This window comes from Lepus europaeus, chromosome 14 (genome assembly GCF_033115175.1).
Source record: "Lepus europaeus isolate LE1 chromosome 14, mLepTim1.pri, whole genome shotgun sequence".
Classification (NCBI taxonomy): domain Eukaryota; kingdom Metazoa; phylum Chordata; class Mammalia; order Lagomorpha; family Leporidae; genus Lepus; species Lepus europaeus.
This window is the reverse complement of record NC_084840.1, coordinates 93,832,045-93,855,685: the sequence shown is the minus strand read 5'-3', so window position 1 is coordinate 93,855,685 and position 23,641 is coordinate 93,832,045. Positions and strand designations below refer to the sequence as shown.

The window sequence follows — 23,641 nt, the reverse complement described above, 5'->3', positions numbered from 1 at the left end:
CTCATTTGTCAAAAGATTAGTTGGTTGTAGATGCGTGGATTAGTTTCTAGAGTTTCTGTTCTGTACCATTGGTCTGTACTGGCTGACTGTAACAGCCCTGTAGTATGTATTGAAATCTGGTATTGTGATGCCCCCAGCTTTGTTTTTATTCGTTAAGATTGCCTTGGCTGTTCAGAGTCTTCCGTGTTTCAACATGAATTTTTTGATTGTTTTTTCCAGAAAACGTCTTTGGAATTTTCACTGGGATCACATTGAATCTGTAACTTGTTCTGGGTAGTATGGACATTTTGATGATATTAATTCTTCCATTAATCCATGAATGACGAAGACTTTTTCTTTTTTTGGTGTCTTGTATTCTTTCATTACTGTTTTGTAATTTTCATCGTAGAGATCTTTCACATCCTTACTTAAATTTATCAAGAGGCATTTAAATTTTTTTGCAGCTGTTGTGAATGGGACTGATTTATAAGTTCTTCCTCAGCCAGAACAGTGTTGGCGTACAAGAACATTATTGATTTGTGTGTGTGTGTTTTATATCCTGCAAGTTGGCCAATTTCTTTTAGGAGTTCTAAAAGGTTGTTAGTGGAATGTTTTGGTTCTCTATGTAAAGGATCAAGTCATCTGCAAACAGGGATACTTTGACTTCCCCCTTTCTAATGAAAATCTCTTTGAATTCTTTTTATTGCCTAATGGTTTTGGTGAAAATTTCTAGAACTGTATTGAACAATAATGATGAGTGTGGGCATCCTTGACTAGTTCTGGATCTTATTTCCTCTGTTCAGTATGATGCTGGCTGTGGGTTTCTCATATATTGCGTTGATTTATTGAAGTCTATTCCTTCTATACCCAGTTTTTAAAAGGTTTTATGAGGAAAGGAAAGGAATATTTATCCTCTTTAGTATTCACTTTGCTTAATGTGTTTATATGTACATTTGTAAAAATGTATGCAAATTGGATGCTGTATAAATATCATTTATTTCCATGTCCCTATTACTTATTATTTCAATGTATTGTTTTTGGGCCTCAAGTTTGTTAAATTATGTGTTTAGCAATCTACCCATTTATTCTAGATTTTCCAAGTTATTGGCATATTGTTATTTATAGTGATTCTTGGTGATCTGATGATTATTTTTATTTCTATTGTGTCCATCATAACATTTTTCAACTCTGATTTTATTAATTTGAGGCTTCTCCCTTTTTTTTTTAGTTTGAGCCAATGGTATATCAGGTTGTTTGTTTGTTTGTTTGTTTGTTTTTGTAGTTTTCAAAAATCTAGCTTCTCATTTCATTGGTCTTTTTTATCTTTTTCATTTCAATTTTGCTTATTGCTTCATTAATTTTTGTTATTTCCTTCTACTAATTTTGAGTTTGGTATGTTCTTGTTTTTCTAGGTCTTTGAGTTGTATTATTAAATCATTTATTTAATGCCTTTACAATTTATTAGTGTAGGCACCAATTGCTATAAAGTTTCTTCCTTGACATTGTTTTTGCTGTATCCTGTAAGTTTTGATATGTTGTGTTATTAACTTCATTTATTTCAAGAATTTTTTTTATTTCTTCCATGACTCATTGTTGATCCAAGAGCATGTAATTTAGTCTTCACGTGTTAAATGTTTTCTGGAGTTTTTTATATTGTTAATTTCCAATTTCATTCCATTGTGGTCAAAAAAGATACATAATATGATTTAATTTTTTTGAATTTGTTGAGACTTGTTTTATGGCCTAGCATATTGTCTAGCCTAGATAATGTCCTATGAAGTAATGAAAAAAAATGTGTATTCTGCGGTTGTGGGATGATATTCTGTAGATATTGGTAGTGTAGATTAGCTCTTTTGCTTCTTTGTTGATTTTTTTGTCTAGTTGATCTGTCCATTGATGAAAGAGGGACATTGAAGTCTCTTAATGTTATTGTATTGAAGCATATGTCTCCTTTTAGATTCATTAACAGATATTTTGAATAGCTAGATGCCCAAGCAATGAGTGTATATACATTTACTATAGTCACATCTCCCTGTTGAACTGATCCCTTAATTATTACAAAGTGACCTTCCTTGTCTCTTTTAATAGATTTTGTCTTAAAGTCTGTTTTGTCTGATATGGAAATAGCTTCTCCTGCTCATTATTTATTTCCATTTGTGTGGAATATCTTTTTCTATCCTTTCACTTTCAGTCTGTGTGTATATTTGCTGTTGAAGTATGTTTCTTGTATGCAGCAAATAGATGGGTCTTCTATTTTAACAGCCAATCTGTGTCTTTTTATTGGAGAATTTAGTCCATTTACATTCTAGGTTATAATTGATAAGCAATGGTTTGGTCCTACCATTTTTCTGTAAATATTTCTTTTGTTTGTTCTGGATCTCCTTTGCACTATTACAAGGAGGTCTCCTGCCTCCTCATTCTTTCATTATGCTGGTCATCTGTCCCTGCTTCTGTGTGGAGTATATCTGTGTATCATACCATTTGTAAGGCTGGTAAGAAATTCTTTCAGATTTTTTTTGTCCTGCCAGGTTGTTATTTTATCTTCATTTCTTAATGAGAGCTTTGCTGGGGACAGTATTCTGGGTTGACAGTTTTTTCTTTAAGCACTTAGACTGTAACTCTCCATTGTCTCCTAACCTGTAGGGTTTCTGATGAGAAATATGTTGTCAGTCTGACTGGAGATCCTTCATAAGTAACCTGGTGTTCCTTGCACATTTTAGGGTCTTTTTTTCTTTATGTTTTACTTTTAAGAGTTTGACTATAGTGTGAATGGTGAAGATCTTCTCTGATCATGTCTATTTGGAGTTCTATGTACTTCCTGAACTTGGATGTCCATATCTTTCTCCAAATTAGGAAAAATTTCTGCTGTTATTTCACTGAGCAAGTTTTCTAATCCATTCTATTCATCCATCCCTTCAGGAACTCCTAAGGCACATATATTTGGTCATTTGATGGTGTTTTATAAACCATGAACATGGTTTTCGGTTTTTCTTTTTTTTTTTTTTAATCTATGTCAAAAGATTTGTCTTCTAGCTCAGATATTCTTGCTTCTGCCTCACCAAGTCTTTTGTTAAGGCTTTCCACTGTATTTTTGTATTTAACATATTGAATTCTTCATTTCTAAGATTTGTGTTTGATATTTTCTTAATATATCTATATCCCTGCAGAATTTTTCACACATGTCATGTATGAATTTTCTTAATTCATGTAATTACTCCTCTGTGTTTTTGAATGATCCTACAGTCATTCTTTTGAATTCTTTTTTCAGGAATTTTGTCGATCTTCTCATTTTCACGTTCTAAAATTTGAATATTTTATGTTCTTTTTAGTGAGTCCTATTGTCTTCTTTGTTCATGTTGTATTTCTATGCTTACTTTCACACATCTGGGGAAACACTTGCTGGTGTCTCCTCTGGAGGCCTTGGTCTTGGGAATGTGCTTCTGTGCCTTGGTGGAATGCCTGCACCTTCAGCTCCTGATTCCAGCTTCTTGCAAATGCAGACATTGGAAAGCAACAAGTGATGGCTCAAGGTAATGGATCCCTGCCTCTCACACTGAAGACTCAGACTGAGTTCCCCTCTCTTGGCTTCAGCCTGGTCTATCCCTGGCTGATGTAGGAATTTGGGCAGTGAACTAGCAGATGGAAAGCCACTATCTGTCAGTTTGTCTGTCTCTGCCTTCAATATAAATAGAATTTGACAAATTTTTTAAATACGTAAGCAAAATGTACAATTTACAACAATGTGACATTTTTAGTCTTTGGAGAAATTAAAGCCAATAATACATACTATTACATATCTACTTAAATGGCTAAAATTAAAAAATTAATGAGATTGTTGGCCAAATTGAACTCTTACAGTATTGCTTATGGCAAGAGAAATGTGTCGCAGTGTTCTGTAATGTTACACCTGACATATGATCCAGAAGTTTCTCTTGTAGATATTTGTGTAAAATCAGTGTGCACCAGAAGAGTCAAACATGAATGTTGATGGTATGTACATAAAATGAGCCAGAGTGAGAATTAAAAAGTGAATGTTTCTGCTTCTGTAGCTTCACACAGAATATTCCCAGACTGAGCTGAGGCATAAGAACATCCTTAAGTAAGCAAAACACAGTGGAAGAATAGCAAATGTTAGAAGTTCTCACTACGAAAATAGCAATTCTTTATCAGAAACTAGAGTAGAAAATGTTCTATTTTTTCCCAACATAGTAAAGATATTCAGAGAACTTACGAAGGCTCTGTTTGGAAGTGAGCAGCAATGATGTGTTTATAGAATATTATCCCTTTTGATTTAAGTTTCATTTCTTCCATGTTTGATGGCAGTCAGGGTAGAGAATTCATTTTCAGTGCTGTGCTATCATTTAATTAGTGTAGTTCTTGGTTAGGAAAATTGTACTTCAATTTTGTTTGATTAAGGAACATTAAGGGTCTGTTTTAGCATGGTGTTGCAGAGCTATGCACAAGGGTTCTTCAGGCTCTTATTATATATTCCATTTTTAGTCTATCTTGGTGATTTAAAAACACAAAAGCTGAATGTGACATAATGTATTCACCCACTTGCAATTCTTTTAAAAGGAAAATGTACATTCATTTTCATTTTTAATGATCTATTGCCGAATTCAAGAATCCTTGCATTTCATTATATATATTTTAATCATTCGTATTCATTAAAAACAAATTCACACTTAAGGTTTAACATTATCTTATTACTTTTCTTTATATAGGAAAGGCATTTTATGCTAGTTGCTATGCGTACATTGTATCCAAGACTGTATTTGAGATTTTGCCAATTCTACATGAGCAATTATAGAGTGTGTGATCACGCTTGGAGGTTCTTTAGGAAGATTCTCAGCCACAAAAGAGTGTGTAGTGTGTTCATATTCAGTGCCCACAGCCTGTTTTATAATTTTTGTGTTTGTTGTGCTCATCCTCTCCTCCCATTTCTTTTCCATTTTAGCCTCTCTTCTTGAAATTTCATTCAGAAAACCCTTTCTGTTCTGAACGTTAGGGCATGAGTCCTGCTTAGACAACACTCAGAAGAAAACATTCTCCACACGGGACAGGTGCAGGAAGGTGATGCAGGGTGGAGGAAGAGGATGGTTAAGAACTTGATTCCTCCCAGGCAAGGAATATCTAGAGCCCCACCCTTGATGCCTCCTAGCAGTAGATACAACCACTATCAAGCAGACAAACCAATGCACATTCAATAGGGAAAAAAAGAAGAACGCAAAAAAAAAAAAAAAAGGCCATTTGTGATTTGTTACTAGTATCTTAGTAATTAAAATAATTGGGAGGTATTTTTTGCTCAGCGTAAATTAACAAATGAATGAATCGGTCATAGAAAATGTAGATTTTGTGTTTTTTTTAACTTTTATTTAATGAATATAAATTTCCAGTGTACAGCTTATAGATTACAATGGCTTCCCCCCCCCATAACTTCCCTCCCACCCGCAACCCTCCCCTCTCCCGCTCCCTCTCCCCTTCCATTTGCATCAAGATTCATTTTCAATTCTCTTTATATACAGAAGATCAATTTAGTATAAAGATTTCAACAGTTTGCACCCACATAGAAACACAAAGTGAAACATAATGTTTGAGTTCTAGTTATAGCATTAAATCACAATGGGCAGCACATTAAGGACAGAGATCCCACATGAGCAGCAAGTGCACAGTGGCTCCTGTTGTTGACCCAACAAATTGACACTCTAGTTTATGGCGCCAGTAACCATCCTAGGCTGTCGTCATGAGTTGCCAAGGCTATGGAAGCCTTCCAAGTTTGCCGACTCTGATCATATTTAGACAAGGTCATAAAAGACAGAGTGAGGATAGTAACCAATGATCCTAAGAGTGGCATTTACCAGGTTTGAACAATTATACAGCATTAAGTGGGGAAGAGGACCATCAGTACACACAGGTTGGGAGTAGAGCCATTGGTGGTAGAGTAGAGGTTATGATTACAAAGGAATGAGGCCCAAGTGCACTAGACAGGGCCTAGAAAAAGGACAGAGTCATTATTAGAGGAGCTAAGAAAGGTGCTGTCTAAGCTACAATTAAGTTTTCTGATTGAGAGGCAAATAGAACCTGATAGAAGGGGCTTGATAATAATCTGGTGGGCTTTAGGCCTTGTAAATTCAGAGGCCCAGACCTATCTATCTCTTCACATGGGGTATATCCTAAGGGAGGTGTGAACCTCCTAGGGGAAGGCACTCCGTTGACTTTCATTACTTGGCTGGCCTGGGAGGAGAGCTGGCCAGGTAAAGGCAGGGGGCATCTCTAACAAGAAATTTACAGTTCTGCCTGCAATGTTGCTGACCCTACTTGACCATCCCCTCAGCTGCAGTGGTCCCTTTGGAAGTTGGGCTGAGTGAAGGGCTTTTCAGCTTAGAGCCAATAAGATCTGTGGCTCTGACCTGGGCATCCTTCGACTCCAGGGCAGGTCCATTTCCAGTGATCCAACTCTTGGCAGAGCTGCCAGGGCTCTTCACAAGCTGACTTCTGCTGAAGCCCAGGCTTACCACATTGAAAGCCACTGCAGTGGACTGGCCTGTTGGGTCTCCTTGAGGGCAGATCACTGTACAGATCAGCCATTAATAGGCCTGCCACCCATTGCTTCTGATGCCGAGCTTTCTTTTCCTCCTGGTTTGTATTAAAGCAGACCAGAGGATGCAAGTCAAGGGAGTGCTCAAGTCCCATCTCTAATCTTCGGTGGCCTGAACTACAAGTCTATAGTCACAGGCATGTTCTGGTGTAGTTTTTCTAAGGTAGACAATGCCCATGAGGAAAATTATATTCTCACTTTAAAACTTTCTTTCCCTTTGGTCTGAAAGGGAGGTTTTTTCTACTTACTGTATACTTCTCTGATGGCGAAGTGAATCTAGCTATGAGATTATTATTTAAGTTCTTATTTTGGCTATGCTATTGCAGAAAAATGTTAGCCATCTCTTTTATAAGGTCTAAAGATTAAATTGTGCATCCTACAGATTCCTTCATAATAGAATTAGTTTCCTACCTTGAAGAGAATAGAGAAATGAAAGAACAAGTTGGGCTTAGAATAGAGAAATGAGGGAGCAAGTCCTAGATCGCTTGCTGACAATAGCAATATCACATGAATACTTAGCAAACCATTTCAACCATTAGATAACAACTTAAGAAAACATTTACCAGAAGGTCCAATGCCTTCTATAAATTTTAAGAATCTTGTATTTGAAAACACCTCTTAAATATCTAACATGGTGTAGTTTGTTTAGCCAGTAAACTTAAGCACAACCATATAAAATGTTTTTAGTTTCTTTCTACCAACAAGTCTAAAACATATGATACACAGATTCAGGTCCCACAAATTAAAATGTATCTTTGATTGATTTTAGCAGCTTAAATTTATGGACAATCTTATCTATAAGCCATTTAAAATAAAACTCTTAATAAAATTTCCCCATGTGGACATACAATATGTACACACATATAATATAGCATAATAGACCAATATAGCAATTTTAATAATAGCTTTTAAAATCTTTAACTCTTTTTGTAGATTGCCAATTGATTTGAATTGCTTTTTCTTTTTAGTAACCTCAGTTAACCATACTTTCTCTCAGTTGGTACTGTTAATACATTATTGGCTTCATCTGTTTACAGAGCCATCCCAAAGTACTGAATACAATAAAAGTGGCTGGAAAAAGTCCATAGGAACCTATAGGAGGACAGCTAAACACAGAACCAACAACGCTTTAGTTTTATGAGCAGCAGATCATATATAACTGTGGATGACAAAAGACTTTAAGTCGCCATGTTTAAAATTATAAACTCATCAACCAACAAGAGGCACTTGCTTACTTCACAGTATTTTTGAAAGTACCTGTAGGATTTTACAAGTATTTAACCCTTTAAGCCTCTGGGGCTTTCTCATTAAGATAACTATCATGTCTAGTAACACAAGATCATTAGACTTTTTAATTCTCAAACATTTGTATTAATAGCATTTTCCATTATAGAAACTTAAAGTCTGGTACCACATCACATCTTGACAGTCCTTCTAATATCATCCAAATAGACTGATTAGTTGGTGTCTCTATAAGATGAGAGACATAGGTCCTTCGATTTTTTCAGTTGGGCCCAAACTGGAAAAACCAAAGTCCAGGATTTACTGGAAATTTTAGAGACCAGATTGTTTGAAACTTTGATTTTTTGAATGCCTGTCAAGAATGCCAAGAAGGCTCAAAATCCAAAATATCTGGTTGAAATAAGATTTCTTAAAATCATGACATAACATAGACCAAATTTGATCATTGTTACAAGGTGATTATTCAAATTTTTGAAAAAAGCACATATTTAAATAACCCATAGCTCTTAATAAAAATTCAGCTGTTTTTGAACAATTAGAATTTAACAGACATCAAGAGAACATAATAGATTACTTTAACACATTGCTTTAACAGAGCATCAGAGTTTAATTCTATGTCAAAGAGAAATTGAGCTTCCTGTGATCTTTTGCTGTGAGGTTTCCTTCCTTTACCTTCTTTCATATTGGTGACCATGTTTCTGTGTTTCTGTGTGTAACACATCTTTAAGCATCTTTTGCAGGGCAGGATGAGTGGCAACAAATTCTTTCAGTTTCTGTTTGCTATGAAAAGTCTTAATTTCACCTTCATTCACAAATGAGAGCTTTGCAGGATATAGTATTCTGGGCTGGCAGTTTTTCTCTCTTAGTACCTGGGCTATGTCTCGCCATTCCCTTCTAGCTTGTAGGGTTTCTGATGAGAAGTCTGCTGTGAGTCTAATTGGAGATCCTCTAAGAGTGATCTGACGTTTCTCTCTTGCACCTTTTAGGATCTTTTCTTTATGTTTCACTGTGGTGAGTTTGATTACAACATGTCGTGGTGAGGATCTCTTTTGGTCATGTTTATTAGGGGTTCTATAAGCTTCCTGTACTAAGATGCCTCTGTCCTTCTCCAAACCTGGGAAATTTTCTGCTAGTATCTCACTGAAAATGCCTTCTAATCCTTTCTCCCTCTCCATGCCTTCAGGAACTCCTAGAACCCGAATGTTGGGTTTTTTAATAGTATCCTGTAGATTCCCGACAATATTTTTTAGATTTCTAATTTCTTCTTCTTTTCTTTGGTTTGCCTGTTTCCTTTCCTGTTCTCTGTCTTCTAAGTCTGATATTCTCTCTTCTGCTTCGCCCATTCTGTTTTTAAGGCTCTCTAATGTGTTTGTCATTTGATCTATTGAACTCTTCATTTCATTATGATTTCTAGTCACTATCAGAGTTTCTTGTTCCACTAGTTGTTTCATTTCATTTTGATTCCTCCTTAATATTTCACTTTCACGAGAGAGATTTTCTATCTTGTCCATGAAGGATTTCTGTAGTTCAAGAATTTGTTTTTGAGAACTTCTTAATGTTCTTATCAATTTTTTGAGATCTGCTTCTTGCATTTCTTCGATCTCATCATCTTCATAATCTTGAATTGGGGTGTCTTTTTCATTTGGGGGCGTCATAGTGTCTTCCTTGTTCTTGTTAGCTTGGTTTTTGCGTTTGTTGTTTGGCATGTTGGAGATATTTGGTTTCTTCACTGTGGTGTTTTTTCTTGTTACACTATGGCTCTATATTAAGTGGACTGTCTGCTTTTGGTGGAGCCTTAGAGGCTTGAGATGAGTGTGGACTGAGAGCTGTGTTTGGTTCCTCAGGGTTGAGGGTGTGTCAAAGATGACACTCCCAGGTTAGGTGTGGTAAATCTCTCTTTCTTTTTTTGATTCAAAAGGGAAGTAATTCCGCACAGCTGAACGTAATTGGAGGTAGTTAGCAGGCAAATGATATACCCACAGGAGCCAGAGATCGGAAGCTCTTTCCCAAGGACCACACAGGGAATCTCTGCTGCCCTCAGTGTGGGCTCCAATTCTCCTGCAGTCTCCCACTGGGTTGCCAAGTTAGATGCTAATCTCCTGTTATTTCACCCCTCCCCCCAGAGTCAGGTTTTTCTGCTAGGCTCAGGGCTGGTGCAGACCTGAGGTCGCCCTGCTTATGACGTATGTCCAAAATGGCGCCTGCTCTGTCTTGCTCGCCTTTGAGAGGTGAGCGGAGAGAGAGAAACTTGTGTCCGTATCAGTCACTTTATTTTTTTTCTCTCTCTTCTAGTTAGCCTGGTGAACTTTTCCCCACGGAGTTTCAAGCCTCGTTCCCTCTAGCCTCCTCTTTCCGCTTGCCTGCTGGTATCTCGGGCTATGGAGGTTCGGCTCACCTCGCGTTCCAGCGCTGGTGCGTTGAGTCTGCCGCTGGTGTCCCGAACTTGGGCTCCCACGCTCTCCACGCAGGTCCACTGTGAATCACTAGTTCCGGAAGAGTTTCCTCTGCTGTTTCATCCCCTACTCTTCCTTGACCCTGCAGTATCTCCACTTATATTAAACTTTCTCTCCCCCCGGACTAAGTGTGCTCCCTGCCTATTCCGCCATCTTGCCGCCTCCAGAAAATGTAGATTTTGTATCTTTGAAGGACAAGAGTCTAGATTTACACTGAATCTCTGGAGCTTTGAGTACTTTTAAAATCGTGGGTATGTGTTCTTAACAAAATAGGTGCACTTCATTGCTTATAGATGAGAAGCAGGCCTCTAGCCAAAACCTTACACAAGGGAGTCCTTGTGGTTGCAGGACACAGAATCAAGCAGTCTGTCTCTAATTTCAGTTATTGCTATCTCTTTGAAATTTGTTATGATTTTTGAGGTTTTTTCTTTGCTCTCAAATTTCTGGTTTCTAATTTGTGTGTCATCTTTCCTACTATGTAGCTAACAGCGTAGAAAGCACAAAGGAAATCAGGCTTCTGGTATTTTCAAATATACTCTGTTATCTATAAGTAAAATTTCAATACATCTGACTTTCATAGCTTATTCCATACAATTCATATGCTAAATATATTTAATGATTTTGTTTGTTTTCAGTGAGGATTTTATCTTGAAAAAGGAAGTGGCTTGGGCTTATTGGGAATATGAATGATGTTATATGGCTCCTAAGATTGTACTTTATTTGTAGGAGATAGGCAATATAAATTAGAACATAAGTGAATTAGAGATCATATGTAGAAAATGGCCGTCTTACTTGAATTGCTCATGTAACTCATAGCTTTTTAAGGAAACTTGTCAGGTGAAATTCAAACAACAAAATTTAAATGTGGTGGAGACAGGTTGTTTGCTTTAGGTTTCTGTATTTATATGTTCAGCTAAGTGAATGTAGTCATCCCTTTAAGATACCCTTCCTGTTCATAATTGTGGTTAGTAATTTTGATGTGTGCGGTCTGTTACTGTGGTTTCTTGCTGCTATTTTATTCCCTGAAAATGTCTCCCTGTAATTTTTTTCTGTGTAGCCTGTTTATATCTGTAACCTAGAGGATTATGAAATCGCACTTTTCACAGGGTTCTTGGAGAATGGGCCTTCGCATCTTTTCCCCTCACCCTCAGTGCGACTTTAATAGATCTTTCTCTCTAAAGACAGCGTGTCCATCCTTGCATCGTTGGAAACCTCACTTCTTGCACCACCCATCCTGAGGCTGTGCCTCCTGCTTCAGGGAGCCAGCTCCGTGGCTGCTGTCAGATTAGAGTCCCGCAGCACTGCTTAAAAAAAATAATAATACCTTGCGGCGCCGGCACACCGGGTTCTAGTCCCGGTCGGGGCACCGATCCTGTCCCGGTTGCCCCTCTTCCAGGCCAGCTCTCTGCTGTGGCCAGGGAGTGCAGTGGAGGATGGCCCAAATGCTTGGGCCCTGCACCCCATGGGAGACCAGGAGAAGCACCTGGCTCCTGCCATCGGATCAGCGTGGTGCGCCGGCCACAGCGCGCTACCGCGGCGGCCATTGGAGGGTGAACCAACGGCAAAGGAAGACCTTTCTCTCTGTCTCTCTCTCTCACTGTCCACTCTGCCTGTCAAAAAAAAAAAAAAATAATAATAATAATAAAATCCTGCTTTGGCTGAAATAGATGTATTGGTTGTGAAAAAAAAATCTAGTTAGCCTAAGTCTTTGTGGGAAATGACTAAATCACTATCTTGTGAAGCTCACAACATATTATCTCAGTTTGGAGAAAAGCCTTTCTTTGGAGTACCACCCAACAAAGAAAAACCGGTGAGCATGGAGGAAGAACACAGTCCCATTTGGGTTATCTGTCCCTCCGCCACCCCACGCTTCTGTGTTGCTGAACACAACGCACCCAAAGGAAATGCAGCAAAGCAACCTGGAGGAAAATGCCGGCCTGCATGGGAGCAGGTCCCAACCGCTCTGTTTTGTTTCTCTTCCAGCTCGGTATTACCAGTGTCTAGCTCTGTGGAGCTCTGCAGTACTTGGCTTAGAATTCTTTCGTTTTCACATAATGAACTGCAGGGATAACCTACAAGCCAGGTCCTTGCTGCTGGCCCCTCCACGGAGGGACATTGCTGACAATCTGCCCTGGGTGGGTCTCCGCTGGAGCTTTCCTGTGCACTTGAGGATTTGTAGCAGCAACCTGGCCTCTACATGCTGGCAGCAGCAGCCCTCAGCCCCTGGCAGAAGAAACATCTCGCTGGGACATGTCCCATGGGAGCGCAGTTCCCCACCCCCACCCCCCTCAGCAACAAACTGACTGTCTTGAAGACTCCTGGTGGCAGCAGCTGTCATTGTATGATACCTTCTTGGCTATTTGCCTGTGCTGTCAAGTCCATGAAGATTTACTGGATCGAAAGGAATAAATCATGATTCTTGTAAAAACCAGTTCCCTTAACGAAAAGTACTATTAGGAAGGACATTTGCACTATGCAAGTATCATAAAAAGAATGTTTTCTGCAGGCAGGCCTTGGGTGCAGCAGTTAGATGCCAGTTGGGATGCTTGCTTCTCATGCTGAAATGTCTTTTTTTTTTTTTTTGGACAGGTAGAGTTAGAGACAGTGAGAGAGAGAGAGAGAGAGAGAGAGAGAGAGAGAAAGGTCTTCCTTCCGTTGGTTCACTCCCCAAATGGTCACTGCGGCCGTTGCGCTGCACTGATCCGAAGCCAAGAGTCAAGTGCTTCCTCCTGGTCTCCCATGCGGGTGCAGGGCCCAAGCACTTGGGCCATCCTCCACTGCCTTCCGGGGCCATAGCAGAGAGCTGGCCTGGAAGAGGAGCAACCGGGACTAGAACCCGGCGCCCATGTGGAATGCGGCACCGCAGGCGGAGGATTAACCAAGTGAGCCAGGGCACTGGACTTTTTATTTTTTTCTTTAAGATTTATTTATTTGGAAGGCAGAGTTACAAAAAAGGAAGAGAGAGAGAGAGAGAGATTGAGAGAGATTGAGATTGGTTGGTCTTCGATCTGCAATGACCTGAGCTGGGCTGATTCAAAGCCAGGAGCCAGGAGCTTCTTCCAGGTCTCCCATATGGGTGCAGGGGCCCGAGGACTTGGGCCATCTTGTTTTGCTTTCCCAGGCCATAGTAGAGAGCTGTATCGGAAGTGGAGCAGCCAAGACTCGAACTGGCATCCTTATGGGATGCCAGCACTGCCAGGTGGCAGCTTTACCCACTATGCCACAGTACTGGCTCCGGAAATGTTTGAGTTCGAGTCCAAACTCCACTCCTGACGCCCACTTCCTGCTAATGGGCACCCTTGGAGGCAGCAGTGATGGATCAAGAACTTGGGTCCCTGCCCCCCACACGGGAGACCTGCACTGAATTTCAGGCTCCCGACCTCCCGCCAGCCCAATCCTGCAGATCGCAGGCATTTGAGGAGCAAACCAGCAGGTGGAAGATCTCAGCCAGCCTGTCTCCATTTCTCTTCCTATCTCTGCCTTTCAAATAAATGAAAGGAAATAAAACCTTTTAAAATAGAATATTTGAGTGTTAGAACCTCACTTATGTAAATATATGTTAGGTAAAAAACTCATCCATGAGTAGAAGAATCAGATCATTCTGAGAGCATACTATAAGAGGACCTTTATTTGTATTGACTTGGATTAATGTTGTGTGCACCTTCATTTTTATTTCAGGTCCTTTTTGCATATTCTTGACACTGGCAAATAGGTTTTTAGAAAGTATAGACTTTATTTTTTTAAAAGTGAGATTTGCAGAAAGATTGAGCGGAAACTACAGATAGCTCAGTCAACCTGTTCCCCCCTCCCACCCCTGTTTCACCTGTGGCTACCTCCTTGCAGTAGTGTGGTTCATTTGTTGCAGTTAATGAACCAATAATCATGCATTATGGTTCACCAAAGCCCATAGTTTACGTTAGGGCTCACCGTTGCTCTTGTGTTTTTAGGGCTTTGGACAAATGTGTAAATCCACCATTGCTACATTATACAGACTAGCTTCACTGCCCTGGAATTCCTCCGTGGGGTGGACTTTTGGCTCAGCGGTTAAGACACCACTTGAGATACCCTCTTCCTATTTGGAGTGCCTGGGGCCAGGTCCCAGCTCCATGCTTGATATCAGTTTCCTGTACCCTGGGAGGCAGCAGGTGATGGCTCAAGATCATGGATCCCTGCCTCCCATGTAAGGGAATAGGATAAGAGTCCCTGGTTCCTGGCTTCAGCCTGCTCCAGCCCTGGCTGTAGTGAGCACTTGGGGAGTGAACCAGTGGGTGGAAGATCTCTCTCTCTCAATGAAATAAATAAAAATCAGAAAAATAAATAAAAACCCCCTAGCTGTGCTCCCCACCCCAAATCCAGTGCAACCACTGATCTTTTCATGGTCAGCAATTTTCCCTTTTCCAGAATATAATTGTAGAAGTACAGTTTTTATGCTTTTCACATTACCTCTTTAACTTAGCAATATATTTTAAATTCTCATTTTCTTGGTGAAGGCAGCTAGACTTTAATCTTAATTCAGTGTTTATCTTCTGTTTCTCGGACATTGTGATTCAAAGAAAATTTGCTATAATTGGACAATCATATGCATCCCATCCCTCACACCATAGACAAACTGGATCACAGGCCTACCTGTGTTTAAAACTAAAAAACTGTACACTTAATAAATTACAGGAGGAAATTTTGATGACCTTGGATTAGACAAAGATTTATTAGATATGACACAAAGGGAATATTTTTAATATGATAATATTAATTAATTAATTAATTAATATTTTTTAAGATGATACATTGTTCTTCAAAATACACTTAAAATAAAGGCAAGCCACAGACTTAGAGGAAGTGTTTTTAAAACATCAACCCAATAAAGGACTTGTATCAGAATATATAAAAACCCTCAAAACTCAGTAATAAGAAAGCAACCAATTAAAAAAGAACAAAAAAATGTGGACACTTCACCAAAGAATAGATACAGATGGCCAGTAAGTACATGAAAAATAGTTAACGCCATTAGTCTGTAGGAAAATCCACATTAAAACCACAACATCATTCTTTAGCCCTTAGAAAATTCCGCATTCAAACCACAGTGAGGTACCACTGTCATTTAGAATGGCTTTTAAAAAATCACCTTACAGTAAATCAGATGCTGGTAGGATGATGTGGAGCCATGGGAATTCTCACACACTGCTCGTGGGGATGTAGGATGGTGCGGCCCCTGCGGGAAACACGCAGAAGCAGAGACAGTAGACGTAGGACCCCTAAGATGTAGCAGTTTTCACCCTTAGCCGTTTACCTAAGAGAAATGAAAACTTCTATTTCTGCTGAAACCTATACGTAAGTGTTTGCAGTGGTTTTACTTGTAATTTCCCCAAACTGGAAGGAACTCATTTGTCTTTTCATTAGTAAGTAGACAGACAGACAGACAGTGCTCCCCCTATTCAGTGGGACACTAAGGAATCACCATTAACGCAGCATTGACGAAAGGATGTACAACCCCATATGACTCTGAAATTTGTTTTGCTGAGTCCAGGAAGCCCGACTCTCGACTCTTTCATTGACCAGTCATCTGTAGAAAGTGCAGCCAAAGAGAGACCACGCTTTGCAGAAATAGGAAAAGGAATGTATTCTCTCTGCAGTGATTTTTAGGAATTTTGAAATTAGTTCTAAAACTTAGGCTCTGGGGCTGGCATTAGGGTAGTGTACAGGTTCAGCCACCACCTGCAGCATAGGCATCCATCCTTAGGGGAACCAGTTCAAGTCCTGGCTACTCCACTTCCAACCCAGCTCCCTGCTGATGTGCCTGGGAAAACAATGCAAGATGGCCCAAGTGCTTGAGCCCCTGCATCCATGTGAGAGAACCGACAGAAGCTCCTATCTCCTGGCTTTGGCCTGGCCCAGCCGTGGCCATTGAGGCCATTTGGGGCATGGCAACAGGTAGAAGCTTGCTCTCTCTCTCTCTCTCTCTCTAACTCTATCTTTAAGATAAGATAAAATTTAGGCTCTTTTAAGTCAGTGGCTTGTCTTTGAAAGAACTCCAGTTTCTTTTCAGTCAACTGTGAGTGATTTGGGAACCCCGATGCTAGGCCTCAGTAGAGGCCTTGGTTTCTGACCTTGGGTTCTGTTTCAAGACAGCAACACCCATTTACCCAGTGAAAAGAGTGGCCCTTCTGATACAAACAAAAATGGGGATCTTGGAATGCTGGGCTGTACATGGATCCTTGTAGGAGGAAAGCAGTTTTCTTTGTAGAAAGACACCAGTTATAAATGTGCCTTGGTTTCCTCATCTTTAGTATGGTAGCGATAGTACTACCTCAAAGAGGGGCCGGCACCGTGGCTCACTTGGCTAATCCTCTGCCTGCGGTGCCGGCATCTCATATGAGCACCGGGTTCTAGTCCCGGTTCCTCCTCTTCCAGTCCAGCTTTCTGCTGTGGCCCGGGAGGGCAGTGGAGGATGGCCCAGATGTTTAGGCCCCTGCACTCGCATGGGAGACCAGGAGGAAGCACCTGGCTCCTGGCTTTGGATCGGCGCAGCACCGGCCGTGGTGGCCATTTGGGGAGTGAACCAATGGAAGGAAGACCTTTCTCTCTGTCTGTCTGTCTGTCTGTCTCTCTCTCTCTCTCTCTCACCGTCTAACTCTATCTGTCAAATAAAAAAAATACTACTTCAAAGAGGAGCAAGGTTTCACAGTGACTCATATAAATGGATTAAAAATGTACCAAACACAAAGTAGGTGCTCCCTACTTCTAACTAATTATAATCTAATCCACAGTGTACCAGAGGAGTTCAGTTATCCGATGAAATCTAATTACCCTATTAGAAAAAGCTTATTCAGTATTTCAAACTAAGATGTCAAGAACATACATGCTGTCACCTGTGTTTTCTGCCTGCCCCTGAGTTAGAAGAGGGCCAAGGATTGATGACTGCTTTAGTTCCCAGGGACCCTCAGGTGCCACAGCAGGTGGGAAAGGAAGTCTGATGGCTCAGAGAGGAGAGAGACCACAGTCAGGAGCCCTAGGAGGGGGGCAAGCCTGAAAGCCAAGGCCAAGGATCAGGCCTCAGAGAATCAAGGACTCGCGGAGTCAAAGCCTCATTGGGACCTTCTTTTGGTCCAGGGCCACATACCCAGCGTACATTCTCTGCTCACATCGGTGTTTCTTTGTTCTGCAAACCGCAGCTCCTTGGAGGGCTTCTCGTGGGACTTAATGTTACCTAACTTTGGAGAACCCAGATGTGAACAACCCCCATAACCGTGGTCCTTCCACTTCGTGTTCTATGTAAAGTCTTCTTGCTTTTAGGGGGTAAGGAAGAGGATGCTAAAAAGCTCAGAAAACATGGTATTTTAAAGAGTGTTCCAAAATATTATTGGTAATCTTTAATGCACTCTGAGATTTTGTCAAAAAGGAAGAGGCACATTTCAAAATTCATGCACGTGTACTCTAGGAATAGCTATGTACTGAGGTCATGGACTCTATTATGCTAGTGATTAAACTGTCAGAGAGCCATAATGCTTTAAGCTTTGGTTCCCAATTTTGCAATTATTACTTGTGTTCCTGAAGCTAGAAATCAAGACCCTGCTTCTTCAAACCCTCTTCTAAAATGCAATTCATTTAAGAACTATATGACTGTAATTAACTGCATGCAGGTACAAGTTTATGTCTTCATTTCATTTGTGAAACCATAAAAGCGAAAGACTAATTGTTCGAAACAGAAAATTGGAACAATTTCTTGGGAGGACCTTTTACACCAAAGACTTCAAGCGTTGTCCATGTTAACGTCTACCTTGAACGTTCTTTCCCAGCTGTGCAGCGGAGGGTCAGTCACTGATCTGGTGAAAGGACTCCTGAGGCGAGGGGAGAGGCTGGGCGAGCCTGTCATTGCGTATATTTTACACGAGGCACTCATGGTAAGGCCATCTCACTTGTTTGTGTGTTAATTATGAGGCTAGTCAAATAGAAAATATGGGTCACTTTTTAGAAAAATATCACTAATATGTATTTATTGACACAAATGCGAAATCTGAGATGGTTAGCATAGCTACTTCCTTCTTTTCCATTAGGAATCTATTCTCTTTGTATCAACAGGATGCTGAATTCTGCTCTGTATTTATGAGACTCTAATAGCAATGAAAGCAGAAAATGTGGACTTTTTACTGTTAGGCTGTTATTTATCATTTTCTTAAGTATATAGAATGGTTTCTTCTATCGGGATCAACACATTTTTAAATAAAATATTTGGTAAAAGCTAAGGAGCATGCTCTGGTTTTGTGAATTTGTATTTAATCCAAAGTGAAAATGATACACTTTGATATGACTAATTCAAGGTGAAACAAGTAAGAGGGTTTGAATGCTAATTTCACATGGCTAATGGTGTTTCCGATTTATTTTGTACAAATGCATCATCTGAAAGATAGTTGTTGTCTGATGCTTTAAGAGTCATTGTGTATCCTCACCTTCTAGGGACTTCAACATTTGCATAACAACAAGACCATCCACCGCGATGTAAAAGGAAATAACATTCTACTGACCACAGAAGGAGGGGTTAAACTAGTAGATTTTGGTAAGTTTTGTTTAAAATGCATGAACTTGAACTGCGTAACAACTTAGTATTATACAATTTGATCATTTTCCCACTTCCTTGCATTGAAATAGAGAAAAATGGTAAGCATTGAAAATAGAGAAAAATCTGTGTTCCATTCAAATGCAGAGATAATTTACCAAATGAGAGATTCTCAGAAGAGTGACTTCTTCCATGTCAGCTAACGTGTGCCCAGATAACACTAATGTGGCATGGGTAATTGACCTTCTCAGATGGACACCATCCCAAGTCACAGCTCTAAACCACTAGTGGTGTTGCCGTGGCCCGCCTGGTTAGTGATTACTTTCAGAGTGAGCACTTGTCCAAATCAGATTTTTGATAAGTGAGCGGAAATCTTCAAGGGTCGTTTGCTCCCTCCAAGGAAGGAGACACCAGGAAAGATGGGCTTTTTCTTCCTTGGGGCCCTATGTGTCTCCTTGTGATGCTGAACCTGTCCTGAGTGGAAAGGCCACTCAGAGAAACACAGCTCTAGGGGGTCTTTGAGGACATGCTTGAACCGCTAAGTCAGTCAGCTTTGGAGCTGGCACCATCTCTGGGTCTTTTGTCACGTGAGCTGCTACATTTCTGTACTTACTATGCTAGTGTAGGTCCTTGCGTTACAAAAAGCACCCTAGCTGATAGCACTATTCTTTGTCGTAGCACTTATTGTCTCGGAGAGGTGGTGCTCTCTATGCCTTCTGTCCTTGGATCCCTCCAGCACTAAGTCCGTGAGAGTTTTCCAGGATATCTCAGGGCTTGGGCCAGTTGGCTCTGGCCTTCTCTTGCTCTACAGCTAGATGAGGTGCTTTGTCTCTGCATCCAGCCTGTGTATTTGTTTTTGCATTTTCCACCCAGTGTTAACATTCTCTGGTTTCTATAGATAGAGATTGATGGACAGACAGGGTCTTTGAGAAGTGGCACTGTCTGAGTTTATTTAGGTAGATTTAATGGTTTTCGTATAGCAATTCATTGACTGTGGCTGAGTGGACAAATCATTCTTTAGTTTTCATTTCAGAAACTGATGCTAAGGGAAAGTTCACTGATTGGTTTTAGAAATTATTTTTTTAATATCCAGATACATGGAAGGATTTCCAAAAGTTTGTAGAAAAATAGAAATAAAAGATATATTTATTTTGATGCAAAAAAATTGAAATCCACCATAATTGCGTTTTCCATGAACCTGTTTTGAAGAGCCCTCGTACAGCTCTCTAGTGTTTGGCTTTGCCCAAGGATGGATCTAGAGCATCTGCGAGGGCTGGATAATTGGCGCATCGTTTGAACACCTCAGATGCATTGTTTTTACCACCTAAGCTTTTTAGAACTGTTGAGCCACAGTGACGCTGACAGTGAATACCTGATCAGTAACCAGGGGTTAGCCATTCGTTGCTATGTGAGCTCAGAGCCAGGTATTTGCTTGTCTGACTGGGTTAAGGTGCTAACATGGACTTCTTGAAATTAAAAAAGTACTTTTCACTGCTCTGTCAGCAGGGCAGTTATTCCCCTCAGAAAACAGTACTGGCTCTGCTCTAAAACAGACCAACTGAGAACTTGAAAGTCAACTTGACATCTTCTAATTCCCTGGCTCTAAAAGGTGGGATGATAAACATGACTGAGATTGAAAATTATTAAAACAGGTGTAAGTAAATATTTGATAAAGAGAAAGTTGGTAAACCAACAGCTCTGAGCACTATAACTACCCGGGGTATCCTTCAAAACAAACTACATTAAGAACATGCATTTAGATAATAAGGTGACCTTTTTATGTGACATTATTATAAAGCAGTCACAAGTTGGATAGCTAATGAAATGAGGGCTTTGATTTTAGATGATTTGGTTTGTAGACTTGCCTGCCAGCAATAATTAGAAAAGGTTATTCACCTACTAGAGTATTTCTGATGTCTGATACTAAAACACTCTATGGTTTTATGTAAGATAGTGCTTATATTTCTGTTTTCCATACGAGAACACAAATTCAGCTGGTCCAGAATTATTTGTGGGTTTTTATTTGAAATAAAACCTGAAAATGGTAGGGACATGCCTGTAGAGTGAAACTTTTGGAGGACAGAAAATAAATATATGGCAAACCACAAACTGCCGAGTCAAACTAGAAATCAGTTTTCTCATTTTCTGTTTAAATTGAATTTTCAGAGAAGGCCACAGCTGGGAGTAAAGGATTTTAGAATAGATTTTCTTTGAATTTCTCACTTCACAAAATACACTATATGCTCATGAATGGATATTGAAAATCCTAGAGGAGTGGCAGGCCCCTGTCCTCAAAATGTCCAAAACAGAACAAAATGCTCCACCTTCCCAGAAGGCTGCTTTGAGACAACTGTACCTGCTCAGTGCTCGTGCCAGCTGTCTCAGGCTCCCCCCTCGGTCTTCCTTTTCTTCACCTGCCATGTCTGAAACTACAGATGCTTCTTGACTTAGGGTGGGGTTGCATCCTGATGAGCCCACTGTAAGTTTAAAATGTCAAATGAAAAGGGCATTTGATGTTTCTTACCTACAGGGGGCCGGCATTGTGCTAGAGCAGGGAAAGCCACTGACTGGAATGTTGGCATCCCATATGGTTGCTGGTTCATATCCCAGCTGCTCCATTTTCAATCCAGCTCCCTGCTAATGGGCTGAGAAAAGCAGCGAAAGATGGCCCAGGTGTTTGGGCCCCTGCCACATACATGGGAGACCTGGAAGAGGCTCCTGGCTTTAGTTTGGCCAAGTCTTAGACATTGCAGCCAACTGTTGAATGAACCAACAGATGGAAGAGCTCTCTCTCTCTCTCTTTCTCCCCCATCGCTGCCTCTCTCTTTGTAATTCTGACTTTAAATAAATAAAAAATCTTTATATATATATATATATATATATATATATATATAATCTGACCTACATATCATAGAGCAGCCTAGCTTACCATAAATATGGGTGAAGCCTCCCAACACAGAGCCTATTTTATATATTTTATATAAAAATATATATTTTATATATGTAAATATATAAAATATATATAATATATACTATATATTATATATGTATATATATATATATATATATATACATCTCACGGACATGCACAGGCGGGCATTCTGTAGACTTATGAGATGTAAAGATACAAAACCTAGCATACAAAAGATGCTGATAGCATACATGCACAGTGGAGCATCAGTTGCTTCTCCTTAGGGTCAAGGTGGGCTAACAGAGCTGCAGCCTCTGCTGGACCCCACCCCATCACTGCTGCGAAATAGCAGACCACATATCGCCAGCCTGTGAAAAGACTCAATTTCAAAATTTGAGGAACAGTTCCCACTTCATGCATATTGCTTTTGTACCATCGTAAAGTTGAAAATTCACAAGTCACAGTCAGGGACCAACTATCTGTAAACATAAAACTTCGTTAAATACCCCCAGACTCCTTCCTTACTGCTCCTAGCCTGGGCTGCTCTAGTTAGGTTTTCTGAACTCCGCGTGTTGAGTCTCATTCCTTTCCTTCCAGTCCTTTCTCTACACTGCGGCCAGAAGGACCCACATCAGATCCTGCCACCCCTGTGCTCAGAATTCCACGCAGTGGCCAGAGGAAGCCACTGAAGGAGGGCTCTTCTGCAGTCCTGCATGCTGGCACCTGCTGATCGCTGTCGTTCTTTCTAAATCTCTGTGCTCCTCAGGCATGACCCGCCCCAACCCCCATTCCTAACACCTGTTAGCCAGGCCAGCCAGAGCCTTTTAGTACCTTCCATGCGCCACGGTCTTCCTCAGCCAGGGCTCTTCCACACACTCCTGGGGAAGAGGTGTGAAATTTATTAACAAGTTTTTCTCTGTTCCCTGTCCAAGAACGTGATCTTCAGCCTGATGTGCCTGAGCCATCCCCCTGTCTGGAGGGAATTGAGATTTATTCCTGAAGGAATGCCAGAAAGTGAGAGGTTATATTCATCTTTTAACCTCCCAAAACAGGAATACGTAGCAGGGCTCAGACTATCTCCTGAGAAAAGTCTGTCTATATTGCTGTATCTTCTCTTTAGCATATGACAGTGTCTCTAGGGATACACTGAGAGTTTCATGGAAGACAGGATAGATACATGAGGGAGGCCGTCCCATTTGTAGAGTAATTGCAGAAAGATGGGACAGAATGAGGCAGGAGAATGAGATGAGCTTTTTTAAAATTTTATCTGAAAGATAGTTGGAGACAGAGAAATCTACCATCTACTGGTTCACTCCCAAATGCCCACAACAGCTAAGATTGAGCCCTGCTGAAGCCAGAAGGCAGAAACTCAGTCTGGGTCTCCCATGTGGGTGGTAGGAAAGCAACTACTTGAGCCATCACCTGCTGCCTCCCAGGATCTACATTAGCAGGAAGATACAATAAGGGGCAGAGCTGGGGCTTGAACCCAGGCACTCTGGTCTATGACATTGGTGTCCCAGGCAGCGTCTTAACCACTGTACCAAATGCCTGATGATGAGGGCAGAGCGGCTCCCACCCTTGCTTCTTAAACCACACTCGTCCCACCTTCCAGAGACATCTGAAGCTGCTGTAGTCTAGCCTGGGGCGAGCCACCACCTTGTTCCTGGAGGTACACAGTGATGAGGCCGGTGAGGAACCCAGGTCAGCTTCCTCAGACCTTGCCATTCATGTCCAGAAGCCCAAAATTATCAGGGAATCAGGTGAGAGTTTCTCTCTTGTAGTTTCTAAGGGAACAAAGGTGTTGGACTGGGAGGCACAGAGCAGGTCGCTGGGTCAGACCTAAATGGGAGCCACAGTCAGACTTCAGGATGTTCTCAGCAACAGGTAGGGCCAACCTGATCCTTAAT

General features: G+C 40.7%; 1 protein-coding gene across 1 annotated transcript in view; it reads left to right on the top strand.

The window, feature by feature from the left end:
• MYO3A (myosin IIIA) overlaps positions 1 to 23,641 on the top strand; it is a 216,805-nt gene that overhangs the window by 20,441 nt on the left and 172,723 nt on the right. The window contains exons 3-4 of the mRNA XM_062211468.1: positions 18,066 to 18,170; positions 18,724 to 18,823. Of these exons, the coding sequence (XP_062067452.1) occupies positions 18,066 to 18,170; positions 18,724 to 18,823 (205 nt within the window). The remainder of the gene's footprint in view (positions 1 to 18,065; positions 18,171 to 18,723; positions 18,824 to 23,641) is intronic.